Here is a 27,255-nt window from a genome sequence, read left to right as displayed (position 1 = left end):
GCATATACCCTGAGAAAACCATAATTCAAAAAGAGGCATGTACCAAAATTTTCATTTCAGCTGTATTGCCCGGAGATGGAAACAACGTAAGTGCCCATCATCGGATGAATGGATAAAGAAGATGTGGCACATATATACAATGGAATATTACTCAGCCATAAAAAGAAATGAAATTGAGCTATGTGTAATGAGGTGGATAGACCTAGAGTCTGTCATAGAGAGTGAAGTAAGTCAGAAAGAGAAAGACAAATACCGTATGCTAACACATATATATGGAATTTAAGACAAAAAAATGTCATGAAGAACGTAGGGGTAAGACAGGAATAAAGACACAGACCTACTAGAGAAGGGACTTGAGGATATGGGGAGGGGGAAGGGTGAGCTGTGACAAAGCGAGAGAGAGGCATGGACATATGTACACTACCAAACGTAAGGTGGATAGCTAGTGGGAAGCAGCCGCATAGCACAGGGAGATCAGCTCGGTGCTTTGTGACCGCCTAGAGGGGTGAGATAGGGAGGGTGGGAGGGAGGGAGATGCAAACGGGAAGAGATATGGGAATATATGTATATATATAACTGATTCACTTTGTTATAAAGCAGAAACTAACACACCATTGTAAAGCCATTATACCCCAAGAAAGATGCTAAAAAAAAAAAAAACATGTACCAAAATGTTCATTACAGCTCTATTTACAATAGCCAGGAGATGGAAAGAACCTAAGTTTCCATCATTGGATGAATGCATAAAGAAGATGTGGCACATATATACAATGGAATATTACTCAGCCATAAAGAGAAATGAAATTGAGCTATTTGTAATGAGGTGAATGGACCTAGAGTCTGTCATACAGAGTGAAGTAAATCAGGAGGAGAAAAACAAATACTGTATGCTAACACATATATATGGAATTTAAGAAAAAAATGTCATGAAGAACGTAGGGGTAAGACAGGAAGAAAGACACAGACCTACTAGAGAAGGGACTTGAGGATATGGGGAGGGGGAAGGGTAAGCTGTGACAAAGTGAGAGAGTGACATGGACATATATACACTACCAAACATAAGGTAGATAGCTAGTGGGAAGCACAGGGAGATCAGCTTGGTGCTTTGTGACCACCTAGAGGGGTGGGATTGGGAGGGAGGGAGACGCAAGAAGGAAGAGATATGGGAACATCTGTATATGTATAACTGATTCACTTTGTTATAAAGCAGAAACTAACACACCATTGTAAAGCAATTTTACTCTGATAAAGGTGTTAAAATTTTTATTATGAAGTATTTAATACATCTAAAAACATATAAAGAATAATGAGTAACCATATACTACTAATCTAGCTATTAGAAAAAATAAAATATTTTACTTGGCCAAAATTCTCCTGTGAATCCCTTCCCATTTTCTTTGTGGTTTACAACATATATATAACTGTAAGTAATATATACACTACTTCATTTTGCGTGTATTTTGACTTACATAAGTGATACATGGTATGTACTCTTTTGCTATCCTAACCTCAGCATGAGAGATATTCATCTCATCCAAGTAACTGGTTATGAATGTACCACACTGGTATACGAACATACCACAATTTATTTTTCCACCTAAGGATATTTTTATTGTGTTTTTTTTTGGTTTTGCTTTGTTGTTTTGCCAATACAGTACAAACCGTACTGCTGAGATTGTTCTTATGCACGTCTCTGTGCACATGAGCAAGAATTTTTCTAGGGTTGGCTTGGCTGATTCCTGGGATATGTACATATTCCACTTTCTTACATAATGCATATTGCTTTCTGAAGTGTTTGTTCTAGTTTACCACTTTATACTAGAACAATAGTAAGGATTCCTATTGCACATCCTTTCAACATTTAGAATTTCCCATAAGGCTTGAAATTCTTATTAATTTGATGGATGTAAAGTGGGATCTCATTGTGGTTTTAATCTTATAACTGACTGCTAATAAGGTAGAGCATCTTTTTGAGTGTTATTTGACGAATACTTTAAAGTAGTTGGATTTTTCAATCTTATTTTGTGGTCTGTGGTTTTCTATTTTATACAAGTTTTCCTATCTGAGGGTCATAAAGTTACTTTTATGTATATGTTTTAGAGGTCTTAAAGTTTTGCCTTCCCACGTTACGTCTTCAATCCACATGGAGTTGATTTTTGTATTTGATAAGAAGTGTTCAGATTATCCATGTGGATAATCACTTGTTTTCAAACTTTTTATTGAACAGGTCATCCTTTTTCTACTAATTTGCACTGCTGCCCCTGTCATTTATTAAGGGTCTGTTAAATGGGGATCTGTGTTTAAGCTTTTTATTCTGTTCCATTGAGATACTGCAGTGATAAACCATCTTATTATAATAACTTTGTGTAAAATGTTTTGATATCTGAAATAAAAGGACTCTCCAATTTTCTTTACAAAAGTGTCTTACCCTTTTTTGGACCTTTGCTTCTAATTTTTTAAATTAGTTTGTCAGTTTGCATAAATCAGTATGGGAATTTGGTTGGGATTCTATTAAATTTATAATTTGGAGCAGAATTGACAACTTTACAATGAAAAATTCTTCCTTTCCATGAATATAGAATATCAGCATACAGTTTTATCTTTTTTTAATGTTTTTCAATAAAGTATAACTACACTCATAAGATCCTGCACATGCTGTGTTATAAGTATTCCTAATTTTTTGTTTTCTATTTATATTATGTTCATTTGTTCTTTTTGATAATTTTTGTCTTAAAATTACATTTTTGAACTGTTTGCTGGTATATAAGAATGAAATATTTTTAATATCAGATATCATATTAAAAGTTTTCTATAGAACATTCTGTGTATTGAGTTTTTTTTTTGTTTTTTTTAACATCTTTATTGGAGTATAATTGCTTTACAATGGTGTGTTAGTTTCTGCTTTATAACAGTGAATCAGTTATACATATACACATGTTCCCATATCTCTTCATTCTTGCGTCTCCCTCCCACCTTCCCTATCCCAACCCTCTAGGTGGACCCGCTAGGCAGATGTTTCCCACTAGCTATCTATTTTACATTTGGTAGTGTAAATAAGTCAATGTTACTCTTTCACTTCATCCCAGCTTACCCTGCCCCCTCCCTGTGTCCTCAAGTCCATTCTCTACGTCTGCGCCTTTATTCCTGTCCTGCTCCTAGGTTCATAAGAACCTTTTTTTTTTTTAGATTCCATATATGTGTTACCATATGGTATTTTTCACTTTCTGACTTACTTCACTCTGTAAGACAGACTCTAGGTGCACCAACCTCACTACAAATAACTGAATTTTGTTTCTTTTTATGGTTGAGTAGTATTCCATTGTATACATTGCCACATCTTCTTTACCCATTCATCTGTCCATGGATACTTAGGTTGCTTCCATGTCCTGGCTATTGTAAATAGTGCTGCAATAAACATTGTGGTACATTAACTCTTTTTGAATTATGGTTTTCTCAGGGTACATGCCCAGTAGTGGGATTGCTGGGTCATAAAGTAGTTCTGTTTTTAGTCTTTTAAGGAACCTCCATACTGTTCTCCATAGTGGCTGCACCAATTTACATTCTCACCAACAGTGCAAGTGGGTTCCCTTTTCTCCACACCCTCTCCAGCATTTATTGTTTGTAAATTTTTTGATGATGGCCATTCTGACAAGTGTGAGGTGATACCTCATTGTAACTTTGATTTGCATTTCTCTAATGATTAATGAGGCTGAGTATCCTTGCATGTGCTTGTTGGCAATCTGTATATCTTCTGTGGAGAAACGTCTATTTAGGTCTTCTGCCCATTTTTGGATTGGGTTTTTTTTTTTTATATTGAGCTGCATAAGCTGCTTGTATATTTTGGAGATTAATCCTTTGTCAGTTACTTCATTTGCAAATATCTTCTCCCATTCTGAGGGTTCTCTTTTCATCTTGTTTATGGTTTCCATTGCTGTGCAAAAGGCTTTACGTTTCATTAGGTTCCATTTGTTTACTTGTTTTTATTTCCATTTCTCTAGGAGGTGGGTCAAAAAGGATCTTGCTGTGATTTATGTCATAGAGTGTTCTATGTTTTCCTCTAAGGGTTTTATAGTGTCTGGCCTTATATTTAGGTCTTTAATCCATTTTGAGTTTATTTTTGTATATGGTGTTAGGGAATGTTCTAATTTCATTCATTTACATGTAGCTGTCCAGTTTTCCCAGCACCACTTATTGAAGAGGCTGTCTTTTCTCCATTGTATATTCTTGCCTCCTTTATGAAAGATAAGGTGACCATTATAGGCAGGGGTTTATCTCTGGGCTTTCTATCCTGTTCCATTGATCTCTATTTCTGTGTTTGTGCCAGCACCATACTGTCTTGATTACTGTAGCTTTGTAGTATAGTCTGAAGACCGGGAGCCTGATTCCTCCAGTTCTGGCTTTCTTTCTCAAGATTGCGTTGGGTATTTGGGTTCTTTTGTGTTTCCATACAAATTGTGAATTTTTTTGTTCTAGTTCTGTGAAAAATGCCATTGGTAGTTTGATAGGGATTGCATTGAATCTGTAGATTGCTTTGGGTACTATAGTCATTTTCACAATATTGATTCTTCCAAAGCAAGAATATGGTGTATCTCTGTGTTTGTATCATCTTTAATTTCTTTCATCAGTGTCTCATAGTTTTCTGCATACAGGTCTTTTATCTCCTTAGGTAGGTTTATTCCTAGGTATTTTATTCTTTTTGTTGGAATGGTAAATGGGAGTGTTTCCTTAATTTCTCTCAGATTTTCTGTCGTCAGTATATAGGAATGCAAGAGATTTCTGTGCATTAATTTTGTATCCTGCTACTCTACAAATTCATCAATTAGCTCCAGTAGTTTTCTGGTAGCATCTTTAGGATTTTCTATGTATAGTATCATGTCATCTGCAAACAGTGCCAGTTTTACTTCTTCTTTTCCGATTTGGATTCCTCTTATTTCTTTTTCTTCTCTGACTGCTGTGGGTAAAACTTCCAAAACTATGTTGAATACTGCTGAGAGTGGGCACCCTTGACTTGTTCCTGATCTTAGAGAAAATGGTTTCAGTTTTTCACCTTTGAGAAGGATATTGACTGTCAGTTTATCATGTATGTCCTTTATTAAGTTGAGGTAGGTTCCCTCTGTGCCCACTTTCTCGTGAGTTTTTGTCATAAGTGGGTGATGAATTTTGTCGAAAGCTTTTTCTGCATCTACTGAGATTACCATATGGTTTTTATCCTTCAATTTGTTAATATTGTGTATCACATTGATTGATTTGTGTATACTGAAGAATCCTTGCATTCCTTAGATAAACCCCACTTGATCATGGTGTATGACCCTTTTAGTGTGCGGTTGGATTCTGTCTGCTAGTATTTTGTTGCGGATTTTTGCATCTATGTTCATCAGAGATATTGGCCTGTAGTTTTCTTTTTTTGTGACATCTTTGTCTGGCTTTGGTATCAAGGTGATGGTGGCCTTGTAGAATGAGTTTGGGAGTGTTCTTCCCTCTGCTATATCTTGGAAGCGTTTGAGAAGGATAGGTGTTAACTCTTCTCTAAATGTTTGATAGAATTCGCCTGCGAAGCCATCTGGTCCTGGGCTTTTGTTTGTTGGAAGATTTTTAATCACAGTTTCAATTTCAGTGCTTGTGATTGGTCTGTTTATATTTTCTATTTCTTCCTGGTTCAGTCTTGGAAGGTTGTGCTTTTCTAAGAATTTGCCCATTTCTTCCAGTTTGTCCATTTTATTGGCATAGAGTTGCTTGTAGTAATCTCTCATGATCCTTTGTATTTCTACAGTGTCAGTTGTTACTTCTCCTTTTTCATTTCTAATTCTGTTGATTTGTCTTCTCCCTTTTTTTCTTGATGAGTCTGGCTAATGGTTTATCAATTTTATCTTCTCAAAGAACTAGCTTTTAGCTTTATTGACCTTTGCTATCGTTTCCTTCATTTCTATTTCATTGATATCTGATCTGACCTTTATGATTTCTTTCCTTCTACTAACTTCGGGTTTTTTTTGTCCTTCTTTCTCTAATTGCTTTAGGTGTAAGGTTAGGTTGTTTGAGATATTTCTTTTTCCTTCAGGTAGGATTGTATTGCTATAAACTTCTCTCTTAGAACTGCTTTTGCTGCATCCCAGAGGTTTTGTGTCATGGTGTTTCTATTGTCATTTGTTTCTAGGTATTTTTTGATTTCTTCTTTGATTTCTTCAGTGATCTCTCGGTTATTTAGTAGTGTATTGTTTAGCCTCCATGTGTTTGTATTTTTTACAGATTGCTTTCCTGTAACTGATATCTAGTTTCAAAGCGTTGTGGTTGGAAAAGACACTTGATACAATTTCAATTTTCTTAAATTTACTAAGGCTTGATTTGTGACCTATGATATGGTCTATCCTGGAGAATATTCCATGAGCACTTGAGAAGAAAGTGTATTCTTCTGCTTTTGGATGTAATGTCCTATAAATACCAATTAAGTCCATCTTGTTTAATGTCATTTAAAGCTTGTGTTTCCTTATTTATTTTCATTTTTCATCTCTTCCATCTTGTTTAATGTCATTTAAAGCTTGTGTTTCCTTATTTATTTTCATTTTTCATCTCTTCATTGGTGAAAGTGAGGTGTTAATACCCCTACTATGATTGTGTTACTGTCGATTTCCCTTTTATGGCTGTTAGCATTTGCCCTATGTATTGAGGTGCTCCTACGTTGGGTGCATAAATACTTAACAATTGTTATATCTTCTTCGAGTGATCCCTTGATCATTATGTAGTGTCTTTTTGGTCTCTTGTAATAGTGTCTATTTTAAAGTCTATTTTGTCTGATATGAGAATTGCTACTCCAGCTTTCTTTTGATTTCCATTTGCATGGAGTATCTTTTTCCATCCCCTCAGTTTCAGTCTGTATATGTCCCTAGATCTGAAGTGGGTCTCTTGTAGACAGCATATATATGGGTCTTGTTTTTGTATCCATTCAGCCAGTCTATGTCTTTTGTTTGGAGCATTTAATCCATTTACATTTAAGGTAATTATCGATATGTATGTTCCTATTCCCATTTTCTTAATTGTTTTGGGTTACTGTAGGTCTTTTCCATCTCTTGTGTTTCCTGCCTAGAGAAGTTCCTTTAGCATTTGTTGTAAAGCTGGTTTTGTGGTGATGAATTCTCTTAGTTTTTGCTTGTCTGTAAAGGTTTTAATTTCTCTGTTGAATCTGAATGAGATCCTTGTGGGTAGAGGAATCTTGGTTGTAGGTCTTTCCCTTTCATCACTTTAAACATGTCCTGCCACTCCCTTCTGTCTTGCTGAGTTTCTACTGGAAGATCAGCTGTTAACCTTATGGGGATTCCCTTGTATGTTATTTGTTGCTTTTCCGTTGCTGCTTTTAATATTTGTTCTTTGCATTTAATTTTTGATAGTTTGATAAATATGTGTCTTGGCGTGTTTCTCCTTGGATTGATCCTGTATGGGACTCTCTGCGCTTCCTGGACTTGACTATGTCCTTTCCCATGTTAGGGACATTTTCAACTATAATCTCTTCCAATATTTTCTCAGTCCCTTTCTTTTCCTCTTCTTCTTCTGGGACCCCTATAATTCGAATGTTGGTGCGTTTAATGTCCCAGAGATCTCTGAGACTGTCCTCAATTCTTTTCATTCTTCTTTTTGTTTATTCTGCTCCCTGGCAGTTACTTGCACCATTTTATCTTCCAGCTCACTTCTTCTGCCTCAATTGAGTTCTTCTGCCTCAATTATTCTGCTATTGATTCCTTGAGTATTTTTAATTTCAGTAATTGTGTTGCTCATCACTGTTCGTTTGCTCCTTAGTTCTTCTAGATCCTTGATAAATGTTTTTTGTATTTTCTCCATTCTGTTTTTGAGGTTTTTAATCATTTTTACCATCATTATTCTGCATTCTTTTTCAGGTAGGTTGCCTATTTTGTCGTCATTTATTTATCTTGCAGGTTTTTACCTTGCTCCATCGTCTGCAACATAGTTTTTTGTTGTTGTGTTTTTTTTTTTTTTGATTGGTGGTGCTGTATTCCTGTCTTACTGGTTGTTTGGCCTGAGATGTCCAGCACTGGAGTCTGCAGGCAGTTGGATAGAGCCAAGTCTTGGTGCTGAGATGAGGACCTCCAGGAGGTGTCACTCCAATTAATATTCTCTGGGGTCTGATGTTCTCTGTCAGTCCAGAGATTTGAACTCAGATCTCCCACCACAGGAGCTCAGGCCTGACCTCCGGCCTGGGAACCAAGATTCCGTAAGCCTCATGGGGGAGGGGAGGGGAGGGGAGGGACAGATCAGTACAATATCAAAGAATAGAAAACAAAATACAATTAGAAAGATATGAAATATATTAGAAAAAATAAAACTATAATTGAAACAACTGTAACAAAATGAAACCACAACAGAAAAAAAAAAAGGGTGGAGGGCGGGAACAAGGCAAAACGAGAGAAGAATAACAAAGTATAAAGAGTAAAAAAATAAGAAATGCTGCCCACAACTCTTTACTGGCAATTTTGCTTACCACACTGAGACTACATCCTGAGATGGTAGTCTACAGTGCAGCATTATACCCATCAAAGAGCACAATTACCAAGTAAGAGGCATTTGTTACAAGGTTAAAATAAAAGTTCAGGGCTTTACAAACTCACACAAACCAATAATGCCTGTGTATAAAACAGATCTAAGAGGAACAAGTGAGTTGAAGAGAGAAGAGGGAGTCAGAAGGTCCAGAATCCCTTAGCCTTGCCTGCTTAAAAAAAAGAAGTGACACACACAAAACTTCAAGGGAAGAAAAACGTTAGTTTAACTAAATTCTAGAGAACCTGGCAGAAATCACATATGTATATATTCTGCTACCAAAATATTTAATGACTGTAAACACTAATCACTCTTTCTTACCTATGGTTGGGTTATTAGTCGCATATTGAGAGAGCAGATCTTCATCAGTTTCCTCATGCTTTTCATTTGGAGCAAAGTCTTTCTTAGAGAAGCTGCTCTTCTTCCTTTTTAAAAGGGTTGTTTTACTTTCAGGTTGGTCTGAAACTGGAATTTCCACGGGCTGGTAGTTAGCATGGATATATGGCTCTTCAGGAAGCATATTACCTTTACTAAAACACTCTAGCAACCATTTTGCTCCCACTACATGAGGCCTACAAAAATAGTACATAGTTATATATTAGTTTAAACTATAAGGACCACAATCCCACTTGCCATGCAGTTTACATAATTGCCAGGACATGCAATTTAAAAAAAATTATCACAGAGTAGAAATTGCTTTGAATTAAAAACTGACAAAACCTGTGGGCTGATTTATCCCAAAACTGCTTCAATTCATCATCATAATCTCCCACAATAACATGAGTTACATCTTCATTGAGCTGATTAAAGCGAACTCCACCTCCACTGTTAATAAGTCTTCTCAGTTTATCTAGCTTTCTGCCACTAAAACCGCAAAGATAGATCTGCAAAGAAAGAAAACATTTACTTTAGATTAATGTATTTAAAATGGCTTATTTCTCTCAATAGAAACCTATTTATTAAAAGCATATATGTAAATCCATTGTGCGTAAATAAGACAACTCTTGTTTACACTTTAAGATACATTAAGAAGTGACGTATATTCTGAAGGTTTGAATTTTAAAATATTCTTAAATTTTATCATTTCTTCACAATCCCATAGCATTATTACCCTTTACAGTAGACACTACTTGATAAGTATTCTGAGGCTTTAAATAAAATAGAAGCCAGAATAATTCAATTATCTTCTGAACATTAGTGCATAGCAATTTCTAAAATCAGGTAGCTTCTTAAATTGTTCTTACCACTTTTAAATTTTAAAGTAATTACAGAAATAAACTGGCATTAAACACTTGAATTCAGAAAAGCTAGGTTTAAATTTTGGTTCAGCTGCCAATGATTAACCACATGACCAGCTCAAGATACTCAGACTCTTTAAACCAATTTTCTTACTTATATATTGAGATATCTTTTTCACAGAGTTGATTAAACAAGAAAATTTAAGTCAAAGAGCTAAGCAGAATGCTTAGGATGATATGTAAGCAGTAACTTATTTTTAACTATCAATATGTATATATATACTTTTGGAGGCACGGATGGGGTTATGTATGTATTTAAACCAATTTAATCAATATAACAATCTTCTTCAACTCTATTTTACATAACGTGTCTTTAAAAAACTTCTTAATGACCAATCTATTCCTAACTGCATTTATATCCCAAACTAAATAACCTCCATCACTAGAATACACTTTAACAAAAATGAGGAATCATATGTTTTTCTATACGAATAATTAAGTCATATTCAGAATTAGTATAGTCTAGATAAAAGATTACACAACACACTTCCTGTTCTGCTAGTAAACTGCTAAGTTTTAAAAGTATAGAAAGGAAGGTAATTTGCCCAATTTCCTTAACAATAAAATAAGGTTAAATCTTTGCTACTCTAGAATTAATGCTTAGCCTATTGATTCTACAAACAAGAATATATTAAGTATTCAGTTCTAGGAGATATATATATGATGATCCCATCAAAGGCACTTATAAGATAGTTACTCAGACACTAAAAAATAAAATAGCCCAAGAGATATTAAACAAAGCAGTACACCTAATGGTTAGGAATATAGGCTTTGGAGTAGATGTCTGGCTACTTAATGTCTGTGAGATTCTGAACAGGAACTTTAATCCTCTAAGTATCAGTCTCAATATTATCTGTTTTAGAGTTATTTGTGGGAATTAAATGGGATTATATATAAAACGTATCAACAATGTATATGAAATAATTAGCACACTGTCTAGTATGTTATAAGCACTTAATAAATGATAGCTATAAATAAAAATTCATTAAGTGGTTCAGAAACTAAATGCTCTCAAAACACAGTAGATGGAAAGATTAAGGTAGTTATTAGGAAGGTTCAGAGAAGAGTTGAAAAAAACGATATGAACTTTTAATGGATGAGAGATGAAGGTACACCCCAGGCATAGAGCCCCTAAGCTAAAAGATAGACATGGCCTAATGAGTGCATCTGCTTAGCTAGAGTGGAGGGCTTATGTAAATGAGGAACAAGCCCAACTCTAAAGGGTCTTCAAAGTGAAGCTACAAGTACTAAAGTATATTATCACTTACTGCATTTATTACATGATAAAGACATACCCGACAACCATCTAATAAATCTTCAGGTGCCTGAAATGCACTGACATCCAGATTTTCAAGTGTAGGCTCCACTTTGCTATTAAGAACTGAACTATATATCGATTCATTTATGCAACTTGCACTGATGTTGGAAATATGGCTGACATCTGAAAGAGCATAACCTACATATTGAAAACAAAGATGTAATTTATGGAGATAAAATAATTGTGATTACATATTTTCCTACACATGAACTTTTCTTATACAAAAAGAGCCATGAACAATTTCTAAAGTAAGATTCAAATGCTTTTACTGAAATCTTGGTGGCAAAGTATGAAAAGGGAAAATGAAACTAATTAAGGCTCATATCTTATTTAAATGAAAATATATTTAATACATTCTCTTAATAGTGACTTGCTTCCAATAAAAATCTGAAGTTGCTGGCTTTAAGGTCCAGGAAAGTTACATTTGAAAAAAAATTTATAACATTTGTTAAACTGCCAACATTAATACCTCCAAAACAGAAATGGTTTTAAATTTTATATGAATACAGATGATCTATAACAATTGCAGCAAACTAATAAAGAAAATGTACTAATACCTGCCAGTCAAGTTTTAAAAAATTAATTCTCTTAAGTCTTTATTAACATTCTTAATTTCTTTAATAATCTTGTGCATTACATGAGGGTATGAAAGTACGCACTCATTATAAAAAGAAATATCAGGAGTTCTGGACTAATTTTTTAATACAATTCGGTTATTTTATCATACAATTATACCTGGAAGCATAGCAAGAAAAGATGGAATTTCCTACTGTACCTCCCTGATCCTATTAACAAATCAATTCTTACACAGAAAACTGACTGTCTTAAAACTGATTGTTTACTTTAATCCGAAAGAGACTTACTATTAGTTGTGTTGATCTGGCCAGTAGGAGTTGAAGTATCAGGCATAGTCTTTGCTTCTGGTCTAGGCTCTGTCTTATATATGGATTCATCCTGACAAAAACCTTTCTCAACACTGTCAAAAAACCACTGCACAGTCACACAGTGTACATTCCATCTCCTGGCACATTCATATTTTTGACCTATTATGTTCATTAAGAAAGAGAAACAGAGAGAGAGAGAAATGCAAACCATTAAAATCTTTGTAGAAATATTTAAATGACAGGTTATAAAAAAAATCTACCTGGGACAAAATTAAAGTTACCAGCAATTACTCTTACTTTTAACAGTATGCTATAGTGTATTAAAAGGTAATATATTAGGTTATTGCTCAATTATATTTTCTATGTGTTGTTAAATACACATGCTATGATGCTATGCGAGGGGGTTTATCTTTTACAAAACTGCACAGAGACAGAGGCAACTGTGGGGTAACTCAATATTTTCGAGTACAGCCTCCATCATTTAAATTCTTTAAACCATTTTCTTAATCTGTAACATGGGGATAACTCACAGAATTATGTGGTTTAATAAACTGTATAAAATAACCGTGAAAATTATAAATGTCTGCAATATAAAAAACAGCAACTTTCAAGAGACTATTCCTATGTCAACAGGATTCTACTTGAAGTCCAGGATAGAGAGGCAAATAGTTAAATAAGTCATATTAAAAATACGTATCTTTTATTGCCTTAAAAAAACTTTTTAACACAATGTATTTTGAAACGGTATAGAGAAACTAAGGACAATATATAGTAAACAAGAAAGGTTTCTTTGACGTTCATGAGAGCTGAGAGATGTACTGTCTTTAGATTCAGAAAACCAATAGCAGTTATCAACTTTACTCACAATCATAATATCATAATTGGCCATACCCAAAGTTCTCACTTAAAGACAATTATTAATTTTAATTTTTTCCCTAATTTTACTTATTTAGGGAGCTTAATAAAACACAGTACAGATATAAAAAGATATAATAAAAATATTAATAAAACTCTGCTCTTATCAATTTTTATATATTTTAAGAGTACTGGTAAAAAATATTCTCCAGAATAAAGGTTATAGAACACCAAAATTAACTGCAATTTTAAGGAATTCTTCTTCTTGGTAATATATTTTTCTTCTTTTAGTAGTCTCATGTTCTGCAAGGTGCATCTTCAAGTTAAAACTTGTAGTTCATTGAGTAAGGTTGATTCATTCAACTAAAAACTAAGCCAAGCCTTTAAAATTTATAATTAGAAAGAAATGTAATTTAGCGACATCCATTAGCTTTCTTGTTATTCATTCAAATCTCTCATCTCTTAAGTACTGGGTAACCGTGTGGGGACTTAAAAAACAAACAAAAAAAGATCTGAAAATAAATTTAGATAAAACCCCACTGGAAATTTTTGTTTTTTAATATTTATTCAATGACCTGATAAAGACTTGGGAAGTCATGTAAGTTTTCTAAAGATTATAAACCAAACTATGTTTGCAAGAAAAAAAACCATAGCAGATTTATGACATGTCAGAAGTAAAAGGTATTCTATAATGATCTTAAAATGTTAAATAGTAGAAAATGTTGCATTTGTTCATTTGGGAAACAGTTTTACCTTTTGGTTCTTGCACAATGAGGTGTGTACACTCATTCATTTTCAACTGTCCCATATATTGACCTCCATGCTTAACTGTGAGTTGCTGAACTGCTTTCCTGTCTAAGCCACGTAAGCCAGTGACACAGATTATGCAACCAAGAAAAATAGGACACTTGAAGTCTTCCATGTCTATATCGGTATATCTAACTATTTTTCTGGGGTAAACAAACAATAAAAAAGAAAAAAACATTAACATATTAAATATACCAGATAGTTTAAATTTACCAGAAGAATAATGACAAACAACAGAAATATCACTAATGCTTTCCTCATTTTTTAGGATTTTAATCATTATTAAGAAAAGGGAAACTGATAAACACACTTCAAATGATACTAATTGCTCATGTAGCTCAAACCATGTCTCTAATAAAAACTAATGTTTCAGAGTCTCTCAAGTAAAACTGTTTTACGGGAAAATATATATTTCATTAACTGTAAATCCATGCTGGTGAAACTGGTGCATTTTCCAAAATTATAAGTCTAAATTTCTACCTAAAAACCCAAAGGTTCCTTGGTTGCCTACTAGAAAAACAGACTTTTAATTCCTCCATTATACTATACAAATAATAAGGAATGCTTTTTGGCAGAATGCCAACAAAAATATCATTATCATTCTGTTGCCGTGCTAGGCAGATGCGCTGACAAAACAGGCTAGGACGAAACACAACGTGGAGACGTGTTTAGGATGTGCTAGATGGTGTTGAAAGGAAGACTGGAAAATGCCTGTTTAATTCAAACAGTGGTACCTGGACTTATTGGTTGTTAATCTAATTCTAATGGAAACTCAATTCTATCCTTTGAAATAGGCTCTAAGCTCCATGAGGGCAGGGATGCTGTCCTGTTCTGCTCTCCACTTATATCTAATGCCTAACTCAGGCCAGGTACATAAAATGGGCTCAGTTAATGTTTACTGAATGATCACATCTCAGTTAATGGCTTATATGTGTTTATATTCAACCTTAAATATGTCTTTTTTGGGAGGGAATACGAATGCCAAAGTGGCTAAAATTTACTCTCCATCTTAACATGTTAGCACAGTATTGAAGGATAAATGCAACATAAAAGCTACAGTTGCCACACTGATTTTCTCAACTATTTTATAAATGTTTACTTCTGAAAACCATTTTATTATCAAAGCATTGCTTACCTTGTAGCTAATGCTAAAGCCCATAGCCCATTCCACCTATCAACTTATACCTTGATAATAAGAGCTTGTAGATTACCTTTTGTTTTCATTGGAGAGAAGAGTAATGATCCTATTTTTGTCCCCTAATAACAAATCCAAAGAGGATACCATAAAACCTCCCCTATGAAAACCCACAATGTGCCAAAGTGATTGAATGTATCATTTATTCAAATCTAGAAAATATCTGAAAACTTTCTTACTTCTCTTGTGACTTCTCCCAAAGTGTTTTTACCCAAGAAGGAAGTAAAATAGGTTTCTTCAGGTTTGCAGCAACTAAATACTTTTTGCTACCAACTTCTCCTGCAATAAGGTGAGTTACTGATATGTTAAGGTCTCTGTATATGCGTCCACCCATCATTTGTACATATTTATGAACTTCTTCCTATAGCCCCAAAAGAAAATATACTGTTAATACTGAAACAAACAATATCTCTTCCATTTTTTTATACAATATCCCATAAACATCTTTTGTTGTTAGCTTGAATGCACAAATGTTTCTCACCACTATAAAGTTAAATAATTAATGAAACTACTTTTTGGAAGATAAAGTTTAAATTTTAGAATAATTACCTTTATATACATTATTTTCCTACATTTCTCTCTTGCAACTCCATGAATTTAATTATGTTGGTTCTACAGTAAACACTATATATTTTAATATACTACATACACATTGATACTTAAAAATATACAAATTTTCAATGCAATCCCTATCAAACTACCACTGGCATTTTTCACAGAACTAGAACAAAAAATTTTGCAATTTGTATGGAAACACAAAAGACCCCGAATAGCCAAAGCAATCTTGAGAACGAAAGAAGGAACTGGAGGAATCAGGCTCCCAGACTTCAGACTATACTACAAAGCTACAGTTATCAAGACGGTATGGTACTGGCACAAAAACAGAAAGATAGATCAATGGAACAGGATAGAAAGCCCAGAGATAAACCCACGCACATATGGTCACCTTATCTTTGACAAAGGAGGCAGAAATGTACAGTGGAGAAAGGACAGCCTATTCAATAAGTGGTGCTGGGAAAACTGGACAGCTACATGTAAAAGTATGAAATTAGATCACTCCCTAACACCATACACAAAAATAAGCTCAAAATGGATTAAAGACCTAAATGTAAGGCCAGAAACTATCAAACTCTTAGAGGAAAACATAGGCAGAACACTCTATGACATAAATCACAGCAAGGTCCTTTTTGACCCACCTCCTAGAGAAATGGAAATAAAAACAAGAGTAAACAAATGGGACCTAATGAAACTTAAAAGTTTTTGCGCAGCAAAGGAAACCATAAAGAAGACCAAAAGACAACCCTCAGAATGGGAGAAAATATTTGCAAATGAAGCAACTGACAAAGGATTGATCTCCAAAATTTATAAGCAGCTCATGCAGCTTAATAACAAAAAAACAAACAACCCAATCCAAAAATGGGCAGAAGACCTACATAGACATTTCTCCAAAGAAGATATACAGAGTGCCAACAAACACATGAAAGAATGCTCAACATCACTAATCATGAGAGAAATGCAAATCAAAACTACAATGAGATATCATCTCACACCAGTCAGAATGGCCATCAACAAAAAATCTAGAAACAATAAATGCTGGAGAGGGTGTGGAGAAAAGGGAACCCTCTTACACTGTTGGTGGGAATGTAAATTGATACAGCCACTGTGGAGAACAGTATGGAGGTTCCTTAAAAAGCTACAAATAGAACTACCATATGACCCAGCAATCCCACTACTGGGCATATACCCTGAGAAAACCGTAATTCAAAAAGAGTCATGTACCAAAATGTTCATTGCAGCTCTATTTACAATAGCCCAGAGATGGAAACAACCTAAGTGTCCATCATCGGATGAATGGATAAAGAAGATGTGGCACATATATACAATGGAATATTACTCAGCCATAAAAAGAGACGAAATTGAGCTATTTGTAATGAGGTGGATAGACCTAGAGTCTGTCATACAGAGTGAAGTAAGTCAGAAAGAGAGAGACAAATACCGTATGCTAACACATATATATGGAATCTAAGAAAAAAAAAATGTCATGAAAAACCTAGGGGTGAAACAGGAATAAAGACACAGACTTACTAGAGAATGGACTTGAGGCTATGGGGAGGGGGAAGGGTAAACGGTGACAAAGCGATAAAGAGGCATGGACATATATACACTACCAAACGTAAGGTAGATAGCTAGTGGGAAGCAGCCGCATAGCACAGGGAGATCAGCTCGGTGCTTTGTGACCGCCTGGAGGGGTGGGATAGGGAGGGTGGGAGGGAGGGAGACGCAAGCGGGAAGAGATATGGGAACATATGTATATATATAACTGATTCATTTTGTTGTGAAGCTGAAACTAACATACCATTGTAAAGCAATTATACTCCAATAAAGATGTTAAAAAAAATAAAAAATAAAAAAATAAAATAAAATAAAAAGTGAAAAAAAAAATATATACAAATTATATATAGAATATATAAAAACATATATGTAAATCTCAATCCTTTTTTAAAAGATTAAGCAACTACGGTGGAAAAATGTGACTCAAAAACAAACAGGGAGGGGCTTCCCTGGTGGCGCAGTGGTTGAGAGTCCGCCTGCCAATGTAGGGGACACGGGTTCGTGCCCCGGTCTGGGAAGATCCCACATGCCACGGAGCGGCTGGGCCCGTGAGCCGTGGCTGCTGAGCCTGCGCGTCCGGAGCCTGTGCTCCGCAACGGGAGAGGCCACAACAGTGAGAGGCCCGCGTACCACAAAAAAAAAAAAAAAAAACAAACAGGGAAAATTACACAGGGAAAAAAGTGAGTTTCCTTTTTAAATCAAAACCAAAAACTTCAACTAGCCAGTTTGCAATAAAAGATTCCACTGTATTCAATTTATTAAAAAATAAAAAAAGATATACACTGTCATCTTGACTTAGTTATCAGTCATAAACACCAAGTCAAGGTCTTTCAAAATATACCCTACACAGTGAAAAGTTAAGTGTGGAAATACATACATATTGACCATGATATTCCACTCAATACTGCAACACCTACCCTTTTATCATTTTCCAGGCTTGTACAAGATATGGTTACATCAGACATAACCATGTTATAAACTGGATGTTCAGCTCTTGGGACACATCGTTGATGGTGCATACAAAATATGACTACTTGAGGACCAACAATTCTGCAGCCAAGCTACAAAAACAGAGAAAGTTTACTAAGCAGAAAAAGACCTCCAGTCTTATAAAATTACATTTTGTAATACTGTATTTACCAATTCTTTACAGAAGTTGATGACCACTGCAGAAAAACCACCAAATTTTTACAAGAAAAAAAAATAACCATTATATAACTTCTCAGACACATCACACGTTAACATACACACACAAGCAAATCAAACAATGCAGGCTATCAAAAGAAATAAGCTCCAAAAGCCACACTCACTCAAAATTGCCATTAAAATTTTAATTTCTGAAACAAACACAATAGGAGATATGAGTAACAGTCTTATGCCATAATAATTAGGAAATATCTCCATTTACTTTTCAAATGAAGCAGCCAGCCAATGAAGCGGTTAAAAAGTGTTGAGAGCCCAACTAACCCCCCTGTAAAAAACCTATTCTGCTACAAAAAATGTATAATCCTAGGCAGTTCCTACATTTGTTTTTTAAATACTTTGTTCGCAACTCAATGTCTTTCCAAGGAAGACCTACAAAGACTTCTCCTAAGGTATCACTTTCATTGATAACTGAGAAACGTGACAATCTTGCTCAACATCAGCACATCCAACCCAGGCTAAAAAGCCTACAGCTGCCAAAGTCACCAAAGCATGACCGATATAAATATCTACAGGGTAAATGATTATTGCTATCTTTTCCATCAGTCATAAGAAAACTGAGTTTTCGATGCTATTGATTCTATCTTACAAGCGGTGTTATTTCCAAAAGGAGGGTACGACCAACAATGCTTTTGGCAAAGGTGGGCACAGACCTTCCATATACTGTACAGATAGTACTGCATCTACCTACTCTTCTATGCTTTCTTCTCCTTCAAACAAGAATCACTTCTTTGTAATCTGGATGTAATTACAGCCAGTTTACTTTTATTTCAATGCTTCTCTCTTGTCCAGACACCAAAAAAGTAATGAGTCAGTAGACTCTAGAATCAACAAAAAGAAATAAGATGGCTCAATGGTATATTAGCAATGCTCGGCCCCCAAATGCTTCCTTTAGCATATAATTTTTCAGACCCTATACAAAGTACAGGTACTAAAATTCAAGAGCACACAGGAAAGACAGTAAGTAACCCAGGATTATGTTGAAGTCTTTTCCTACTCTACTATTTTTCCCTAATATATCTTGCAATCAAACTGAGTTTAAGTACAGTAGAACTTCATCAATAAAATGCTTCATTACTACAGGGTTAAATTATTCTAAGTGAAGTTAAATTCCCTGAAATATAAAAATTACATACTAACCAAAGCCTACTGTAATATGATTTACCTTGAAAAATACTATTCTGGTCTTCCAAAACCAAAGGATTCCTCTCAATTCATAATTTGCAAAATACTTCATGATCAGTAAAGAACTTACGTCCACTGAAGCAAAAACAAACCAAAAAACAGACTACCTGAAAGAACACACTAAAAGTTAGCAAACCTTTTTGAGATGATCAAAGACTTTGCCACTAAAAGGGTCACAGATATAAAGTGATCTATCATTCTCCTTCATTTTCAATGCCTCTTCTTCTGTAATAATCTGAAGATATTCTTCTGATTGGAACTCTTTCATTGACTGAAAGAAAAAGTAAGAATGCATATGAAATAATTCACCTGTATTTATGTCCTATGAACTCTATCTTTAAAATCCATCTCAAAACCAGCCTTTCTCCTATTGAAAGGAACCGTCATCTCTCACTAGACCTGTCCAGAAGTCTCCAAAGTGGTTCCTTCTCCCTCCCTTCCCCTAAATCTGTTCTCTACCCAGCACCTGGTAATCTTTTTAACAATACAAAAAAGGTCATGTCACCCTGTTAAAAACCTCCAGTGGGGCTTCCCTGGTGGTGCAGTGGTTGAGAGTCCGCCTGCCGATGCAGGGCACACGAGTTCGTGCCCCAGTCCGGGAAGATCCTATATGCCGCAGAGCGACTGGGCCCGGGAGCCATGGCCACTGAGCCTGCGCGTCTGGAGCCTGTGCTCCGCAACGGGAGAGGCCACAACAGTGAGGGGCCCACGTGCCGCAAAACAAACAAACAAACAAAAAACCTCCAGCAGCTTCCCACCACACTCAGAATAAAATCCACGTTTCTTATCATTGCCTACAAGACCGTAGAGTCTGGCCCCTGCCTATCTCCCCACACTTACCTTCTTCCTCTAATCCCTTTTGCTCCCTCTTCCCTAGCCACTCCTGCTTTCTTTTGCAACCTAGAACAAACTAAGCATGACCTCATTTAGAGGTTTTACTCTTTTTCCCCGCTGCCTGGAATACTCTTCCCCCCAGGACTTCACCTGACTTACCTTACTTCAACCACATCTGCTCACATGTCACTTCCTCAGAGATGCCTTTCCTTATCACCCTTTTCTAAAATATTCTTTCCCTATCCCTCTAGTGTATTTTATGAAGAAAAATAACATAGATGGTATATATATATATATATATATATATACACACACACACACACATATACACATACTGTTTTTGTCTCTCTCCCTTCTAAGAATGAAAATTTCATGATCTATCTTGTTTGCCAAAATATCCTGGCTCCCAGTAAACACTCGAATATTTTTTGAACAAATTTTGAAGTCCTTACATTAAATACTTAGGGTGATCCTTTTAAAACGATTAAGTCAGATCATGTTACTCTTCCGATTAAAAGCCCCCAGTGGCTCTCCATCTCACTGGAAGAAAAAGCCAAAGTCTTTACCATGGCCCACAAGGCCCTTCATGACCTCCTTACTCTTACTCTCTAAAGCACACCTTAGCATTCTTTCCACCTCCCTTCTTCACTACACTACAGCCACACTAAAGCAGGACAGACACCGCAAGCACTTTCCCAGGGTTTGTGTATGATTATTTCCTCTGCCTGAAACCTTCCTCTGCAGATATCCACATGGCTCATTTTCTCACCTCCTTCAAGTATACTCAAGTATCATCTTCTCCATAAAGTCTACCCTGATCACACTCCATTTAAAATAAATTGTAACTTTCCCTTCTCCCCCAACAAACAACCTCCAGAACACCTTAACTGCTTTGTTTTTCTCTTCCCATAGCACTTGGCACCTTTAACATTACAGTTTACTCATTTATACGTCTGATTAATGTCTATTTCCTCCAGCTAGAATAGAATGTAAGCTCTGAGAAAGTATGGATATTTGCCTGATCTCATCACTGATACATCCCAAGTACTAGAACAGTGCTTCTTAGATGATGGACATTCAATAATTGTTTGCTCAATGAATGAACTTTAAAGAAAAACCTGCTACAACAGTGTTCCTTAAACTTTAACGTACACAGCATCTTGTTAAAAAGCAGATTCCAACTGGTAAGTCTGAGTTGGGGTCCAACTCTCAGGCCATGGTGATGCTACTGTGGTCTGTGAGTAGCAAGGCTCTACACTATCTAGATAATATAATACTGTACATAATGAGACATAGTTAACAATTAACAACAACAGAAATGAAGTGTAACCAATATAGGACTGACTCAAATTTTTTCAACACACAAAGGTCTATGGTTAGTAGACAAAAGAAAACAATTTCCAAGAATAGTAGGTCCATCACTGTCAATAGAAATGTCATTAAAGATTTCAAGCCCCCCAAAATACAGTGATATACTAATATCAATTCAAAACTGTGTAACAATGAGATACTTATGAATGTAGACTACAGTAAAACTATCATGAAAATAAAATAACTATGACTAAGACAAAAAAGCCTAATAAATCAAAAACACTAAAAACAAGAAAATGAATTCACAGCATCAAACAAGACATTTTCAAGTAGTCTTACCTCAAGAGCTTTAAAAAAACATTCAGAATTGTCTGAAGACTTTAAAAACTTCACAAAAAGCGGTTCTTTGTCATTGTGGGACATTTCTGAACTGTCAAAATAAAGGAACCATGAACAAGAACAAAAACACATTACATATTAAGTTAAATGTTTTAAAGCACCTATTCTTCTGCGAAGACAAGAATGCCACAGCACAAACATTCCGGCTTTGCCCATGAATTCGTCCATTACGATTTGTAACAAACACTGGAATGTGGGTACAATCAAGGAAAAAGATGACAACACCAATCCTTGCAAATCAGAGAACGAAATTAATGTACGCTAAACTGAATATATCTAGGACCTTTGCTCTGGGGCTAAGTCTCCTAAGCCAATAGTCATTCAATTGCATTATGCTTAAGGATGCTCAGAACGAATCGGTCCCTGTGGGTATCCGCGGCCCTCGAGGTAGGTTCAGCCCTCAGTAAACGGACTTCAAATATAAACATGAAAGCCAGCCAGCAAAGTCAGGCGCCTAAAAGGCCGGACGCTCTAGCTCCCCAGGTCCCAGGGAAAGGCCCGGCTCTCGGTCCAGCCGCAGTTACTCCCTCTCCGGCGTCTAAGTCCTATCCGCCGGCCCAGGGGCCGGTTACAAGGTCCGGAAACCAGGGCTCGGAAGGCCAGAAGCAGCATCGCGACCCCCCAGCGGGGCGGCGGGAGGGAGCTGGGTCCTTACTCCGAGCCTCACTCACCTCGGTGGAGCCTGGGAGTCTCCAGGCGGCGAGTGGGGGGCTCCGCGGCCCGTGGGACGGCGGCTGGGGTCGGGCGCCAGCCCGGCGCACAACCGCCGCCCCCTGCGGCGCCCCCGGCCCTAGCAAGCGCAGACCCGGAAATTGCCGAACCGCGACCCAACTTTCGCGCCAGCCGCGCGGACGCGCCCGCCCCTTCCGGCGGAAGTGACGCCACCGCAGTTGCGGGAGGAGGGCGGAGACGTAAGGCTGCGGAGGTGGGTGGGGCGCGTGGCGCGCTGGGCCGGGGGCAAGGGGTACCCGGAGCGTTGAGGTCGGAGCCTCGAGGTGGGAGCCTCGCGATCAGGGCTTGCAAGCGCGGGCCTGTGCTCCGCTGGGAGCTGGCCAAGCGCCCACGGCTAGCGGGTGGGGCCGCAGGCCAGAAGTTCCTTAGAGGAGGCCCTAGCACACCAAAAAATATAGGCAGGAAAAAGGTTTCTTTAATAAATATTTTATACTGAGAAACCATATATTATCATCCAAAACAACTCTGTGAGGCAAATAGTGGTATCTCCATTTTACAGATGTAAAAACTGAGGCTTAGGGAAGGTATATGACGGGTTCAAGGTCACAGTAAGTGGTAGAATTAAGACTGCATCCAAGTCTTTTTGATTCCATGGACTGGCGGACTGGATTCTTTTTCCTCCAGTATAGTCCGAATGTACTCACCAGCTACCACAGCCAAGAGGTCTAAAGGGAAGAAAGATGTCAGGATGACGTGAATTACACACCTGGTGCAAAGAGGTCTTTGCCAACTTCTTCAGGAGTGCCACACCACCCCCTTCAGTGAGCATCTCATTTTCTTTCTCTGTAATTCCCCGAGTGTTGGGCAGATTCTGGGATGGAACCTAATGTTCAAATAGCACAGGTCAGGGGAGAGGAGGTGAAATAGGACTGCAGGATCTCCGCTTGTTGCCGGCCAATGACAAACTGCTTAGTTAGCGTTTTTCCTCATTTTATTCTTGACTACTGAGATTGAGAAAATCAGGACTTGAGTAATGTGACAGTTTCATGACCTGTACTTCAATTGTTTTTAGTGTCTCAAGATGGCAAAGATCAGCAGTGTGTGAACACACCTGTGGAACGTGAGTCAGAATCAGTAACACTGAGGCTCAAAGGTAAAGGCCTGTTGTCAGGAAGGGAGTGAGGAAAGCCTTACAAATAAACCAAAGTTAGTAGAGTTGTTAAACAAAAAGAGAGAGAGAGAGATGACACTGCCACAGTCCATCGTGAAGGAGCAGGTCTGTCGTGGGGCATGTCACAGTGGACAGAGGGCTCCTGCTTGGACTGCTTCTGCTCACTCTGCTTGGCAGTCCTCTAGAACATGCACATTGCTGGCCACATCACGTAGATGGGCAAGTGAGGCTCAGGGACGGTGTGACTTGCCCAGGGCCACACAGCCAGGAAGTGGCTGCACCTGGGTTTGGGCAGAGCCCCCCTGCCCTTCCTGACCCACCACAGTGCTCCCTGTCACATACTGCCACCCATGTCTGCACTGGGGCAGGAGCCCGTTCCTGACATTTCTGGGGCCCAGTGGATACCTCAGAGAGGGAGGAGGGGAGTCATAGATGCTGCTACTGAAGAGGAGGAGGATGAAGATGAAATCAGCCCTTTAGCTTTTAGTGGCTGGCTTTGAATAGCTGGGGAGTGACCTCCTCTTCAGAGTAGGAGACCAGGTGACGAGTTTTCCCATCCATGTCTCCACATGGGCAGAGAGGTTCTGTGTCTGTCCCTGAGGTACCTAGTGTTGGGCATTGGCTAGAGCAGTGGTTCTCTAGGTAGTGTGGTGTCTGGACCAGCGGCATCAGCGTCGCCTGAGAACTTGTTAGATGTGAGCGTTCTTGAGTCTGACCACAGGTCTGCTGGGGTCCAGGACGGGGCCGCTGCTCTGTGTTTTAACAAGCCCTCAGGATGATTCTGATGCATATTAACGTTTGCTTGAATAGCAGTCCCTTAGGGAAAGGTGAAAATGGTTATATGGGTTGTGGTCCATGAAGATATTGGTGACTGCGGGGACTAGTTGTGATGTGTCCTCAGGCAGCTGCCTGTGAAGTTGGGGTCTGAGCATTAACTTCCCCCTTCCTTCCCTGTTTCCTTGGCACTTCTGTCACCTAGAGCGGAGCCAGTCACTCCAGACCCTGCTTGGAGTAGAATTAAAGGGAACTTTATGTGTTTGTAAAATGAAAAAATACAGGAAACAAATATGACAAAATAGTTACTTCTAAAATATGGGTGGTGGGAATATGAGTATTTCTTGTTATGTTTTGCTACGTAAGATTTCTGAAAACTAGAACATAAACTAAAAGTAGATTTTTTTTCAGGGATAGGGTTTTAGATTTGTTTCCAGTGCTGTAAATGAATAAATATGTACAAATAAGGGGATGTATAATTTAAAAATGAGATTAGTAAACCATCTTTCTTGCTGCAGAAATAGTCTTTGCAGTGGCAAAATACTTATTTAAACTGTTGTCTTCAGTACGTGGAAGGTAGAACACAGGCCTACTGAGTCTGCTGAAGTGTTGGGAAGAGGAGGTAAAATAGAATGTTAGTGGCACGTGTTGTTTGCTATTGGCTGCATTTAATTAGGCATTATAAGAAAGTGGTAAACTCAGGGAAGAACTGGCTTGTTTGCAAGCAAAAAATAAAAGGAATTAAAAAGTCCAAAACTGGCGATTTGCAGGGTTGGAAAAGCTGACTGCATCTAGGCTCTAAAAGTGAGAGAGAAACCCAAGAGAGGTTTTCCAGAACAAACGTACATTACAACCCATCCACGTGGAAAAGACCTAGTTAAGAGTGTGGTCCTCCCACCCAAGCTGAGTAGGCACCATTAATTGAGAGAGAAAGGTTTGGGGCCAAGGATAGCAATCAGTCATGAAAATTAGTCCAGGAGAGAACTGTGGTGTGGCAGCTACTGTAGGGGAGCAGCTCTGCCATGGCTTCCTGGCAGACGTGCACACATCCATGCAGGCTAAGGTTGGGATTGCAGCATATGTGAGCCAAAACACTCTGTGATCCTGCAGGAACATGAGAGGATGGAGGCCACCTCCCACTTGTCTTCCTGCCTCCCCTGGAAGGCTGTCATCAGATAGTTTCTCATCACCTCCCAGATTCTGATGAAGTGTAGGGCTTTCTGCACCACTCCCCTCAGAACAGAGCTACAGAATAGAAAACGACTTAGCTACCATCTAGATTTGGCTCCCCAGTGATGGGGTTTCCCACAACTCAAGTTGCAGCCACCAGCCCCTTCAGTGTCGTCCTTTTTGGTGTGTGGGTAAGGACCCAGGGAGCTGGCACCTTTGACTTCTTCCTTTTTGCTATCTATGGAATAATAAACGTGTCTCATGTATCTTCACCAGCCTCATCAGTCAGGCCTTGCCCTTGACCTTGTCTTGTATGTGTGAAACTGACTGGGAGCAAATAGATCTGAAGGTTACTAAGGTTCTGAAGGTTCATTGTTTTGTGAAGAAAACCAGAAATCCGGAGTATTCAAACTTTATACAACCTTCAAGCTTGCATAGTCGGAAGTGGGTGAAAAGTCATACAGCCCCCACGGAGCACAAGCTCCTCAGTACGCCGTCCAGACCTGGCTAGAGAGGATATAATATTGATAGAAAAGGAAGACCATCCCAGAGGGAGGGGCCAGGGACCTTGGAGAGCAATGAGCAAAGGAACTGCTTTCAGAGAGCAGAAGCTGGATCTAATCAGGCAGAGGAACCACCCAATGCCTGCCCAGTAGGACTTCGAAGTTAATGCTGATCAGCAACAGCTAGGAGTCTCCCCTCCTTCCCTTTCTGAAAAGGAATTTTATTGTAATTATTCTGTCCCTGCTCCACCATTGTATATCAGGTATGCGACTGGGTCGGGGTGAGGGGTGGGCAACAACTGGTCTTGTTAGTCCACATGTCACTGGACCATCCCGTGGACTCTGGCTGAGACTGTGTAGCAGATCCTTAGTATCCCATACATATCCCCTCAGCCTTACCACTCACAGACATATTGGGAAACTTCCAATTGCCAGCACCTGCATTCCCTTGCATGAAGCCATTCTCTGACACCAGGAGTCTGCTTAGCCGCCTGCACAGTATCCCAGAAGGCAAGGGGATTTATGACCCATGGGAAAAAACCCTCAAACAATGACTGACAGAAGTTCGTGTATAAAGACTCTTGTTTGCAAGCCTTTTAATGGGATATTCTACCCTGGCTCCCAGAGTTTCCCCAGTGGAATTAAGCCCCAGTCTCCACAGTGATAACTGACCTGTCAGTACATCCTTTGGATGCCTTCTTATCCCTGTCTCCCTTCCCCATTCTCTAACCTTTGTTTCTTCACTTACCAAATAAAACATTTACAAAGGCTTGTCTAAAAGTGTGCTTTCTGGGGAAACTCAAACTGAGACAAAAGACCCAAGGTATGCGGTCCTCTTTGATAGTGTGTGTTGTTGCTGGGACAAAGTTGCCCAAACCAGGGATTCCAGTTCCCATCCTATTTGCATCTCCGTGGGATTGTGTGACTGAGTTATAGCCAATAGAATATAGGTAGAAGTGATGTTTAGCACTTCCAGGCCTGGCTCATGGAAACTTCTTGTACCGCCTTACACAATTCCTTATT

The 27,255-nt window shown here is 38.0% G+C and overlaps 1 protein-coding gene across 2 annotated transcripts in view; it reads right to left on the bottom strand.

The window, feature by feature from the left end:
• The window catches only part of TOPBP1 (DNA topoisomerase II binding protein 1), a 79,811-nt gene extending 56,793 nt beyond the window's left edge, over positions 1–23,018 (bottom strand). Inside the window, exons 1-10 of one of the 2 annotated variants that reach the window (XM_079921531.1) lie at positions 22,614–23,018; positions 21,883–21,973; positions 19,535–19,669; positions 17,928–18,071; positions 15,078–15,259; positions 13,650–13,846; positions 12,021–12,200; positions 11,135–11,295; positions 9,262–9,425; positions 8,863–9,113 (exon numbers count right to left, since the gene is read on the bottom strand). In XM_079921531.1, coding sequence (XP_079777657.1) covers positions 8,863–9,113; positions 9,262–9,425; positions 11,135–11,295; positions 12,021–12,200; positions 13,650–13,846; positions 15,078–15,259; positions 17,928–18,071; positions 19,535–19,669; positions 21,883–21,966 — 1,498 coding nt within the window. In that variant the 5' untranslated portion in view covers positions 21,967–21,973; positions 22,614–23,018. The remainder of the gene's footprint in view (positions 1–8,862; positions 9,114–9,261; positions 9,426–11,134; positions 11,296–12,020; positions 12,201–13,649; positions 13,847–15,077; positions 15,260–17,927; positions 18,072–19,534; positions 19,670–21,882; positions 21,974–22,613) is intronic. The other variant, XM_079921532.1, reaches the window with a different exon arrangement.
• Positions 23,019–27,255: the final 4,237 nt, after the last annotated feature.

The sequence above is a fragment of the Stenella coeruleoalba genome (genome assembly GCF_951394435.1).
Source record: "Stenella coeruleoalba genome assembly, chromosome: 5".
In the NCBI taxonomy this organism is placed as follows: Eukaryota; Metazoa; Chordata; class Mammalia; order Artiodactyla; family Delphinidae; genus Stenella; species Stenella coeruleoalba.
Note: the sequence above shows the minus strand (reverse complement) of the source record. Positions and strands in the feature narration are given on the sequence as shown.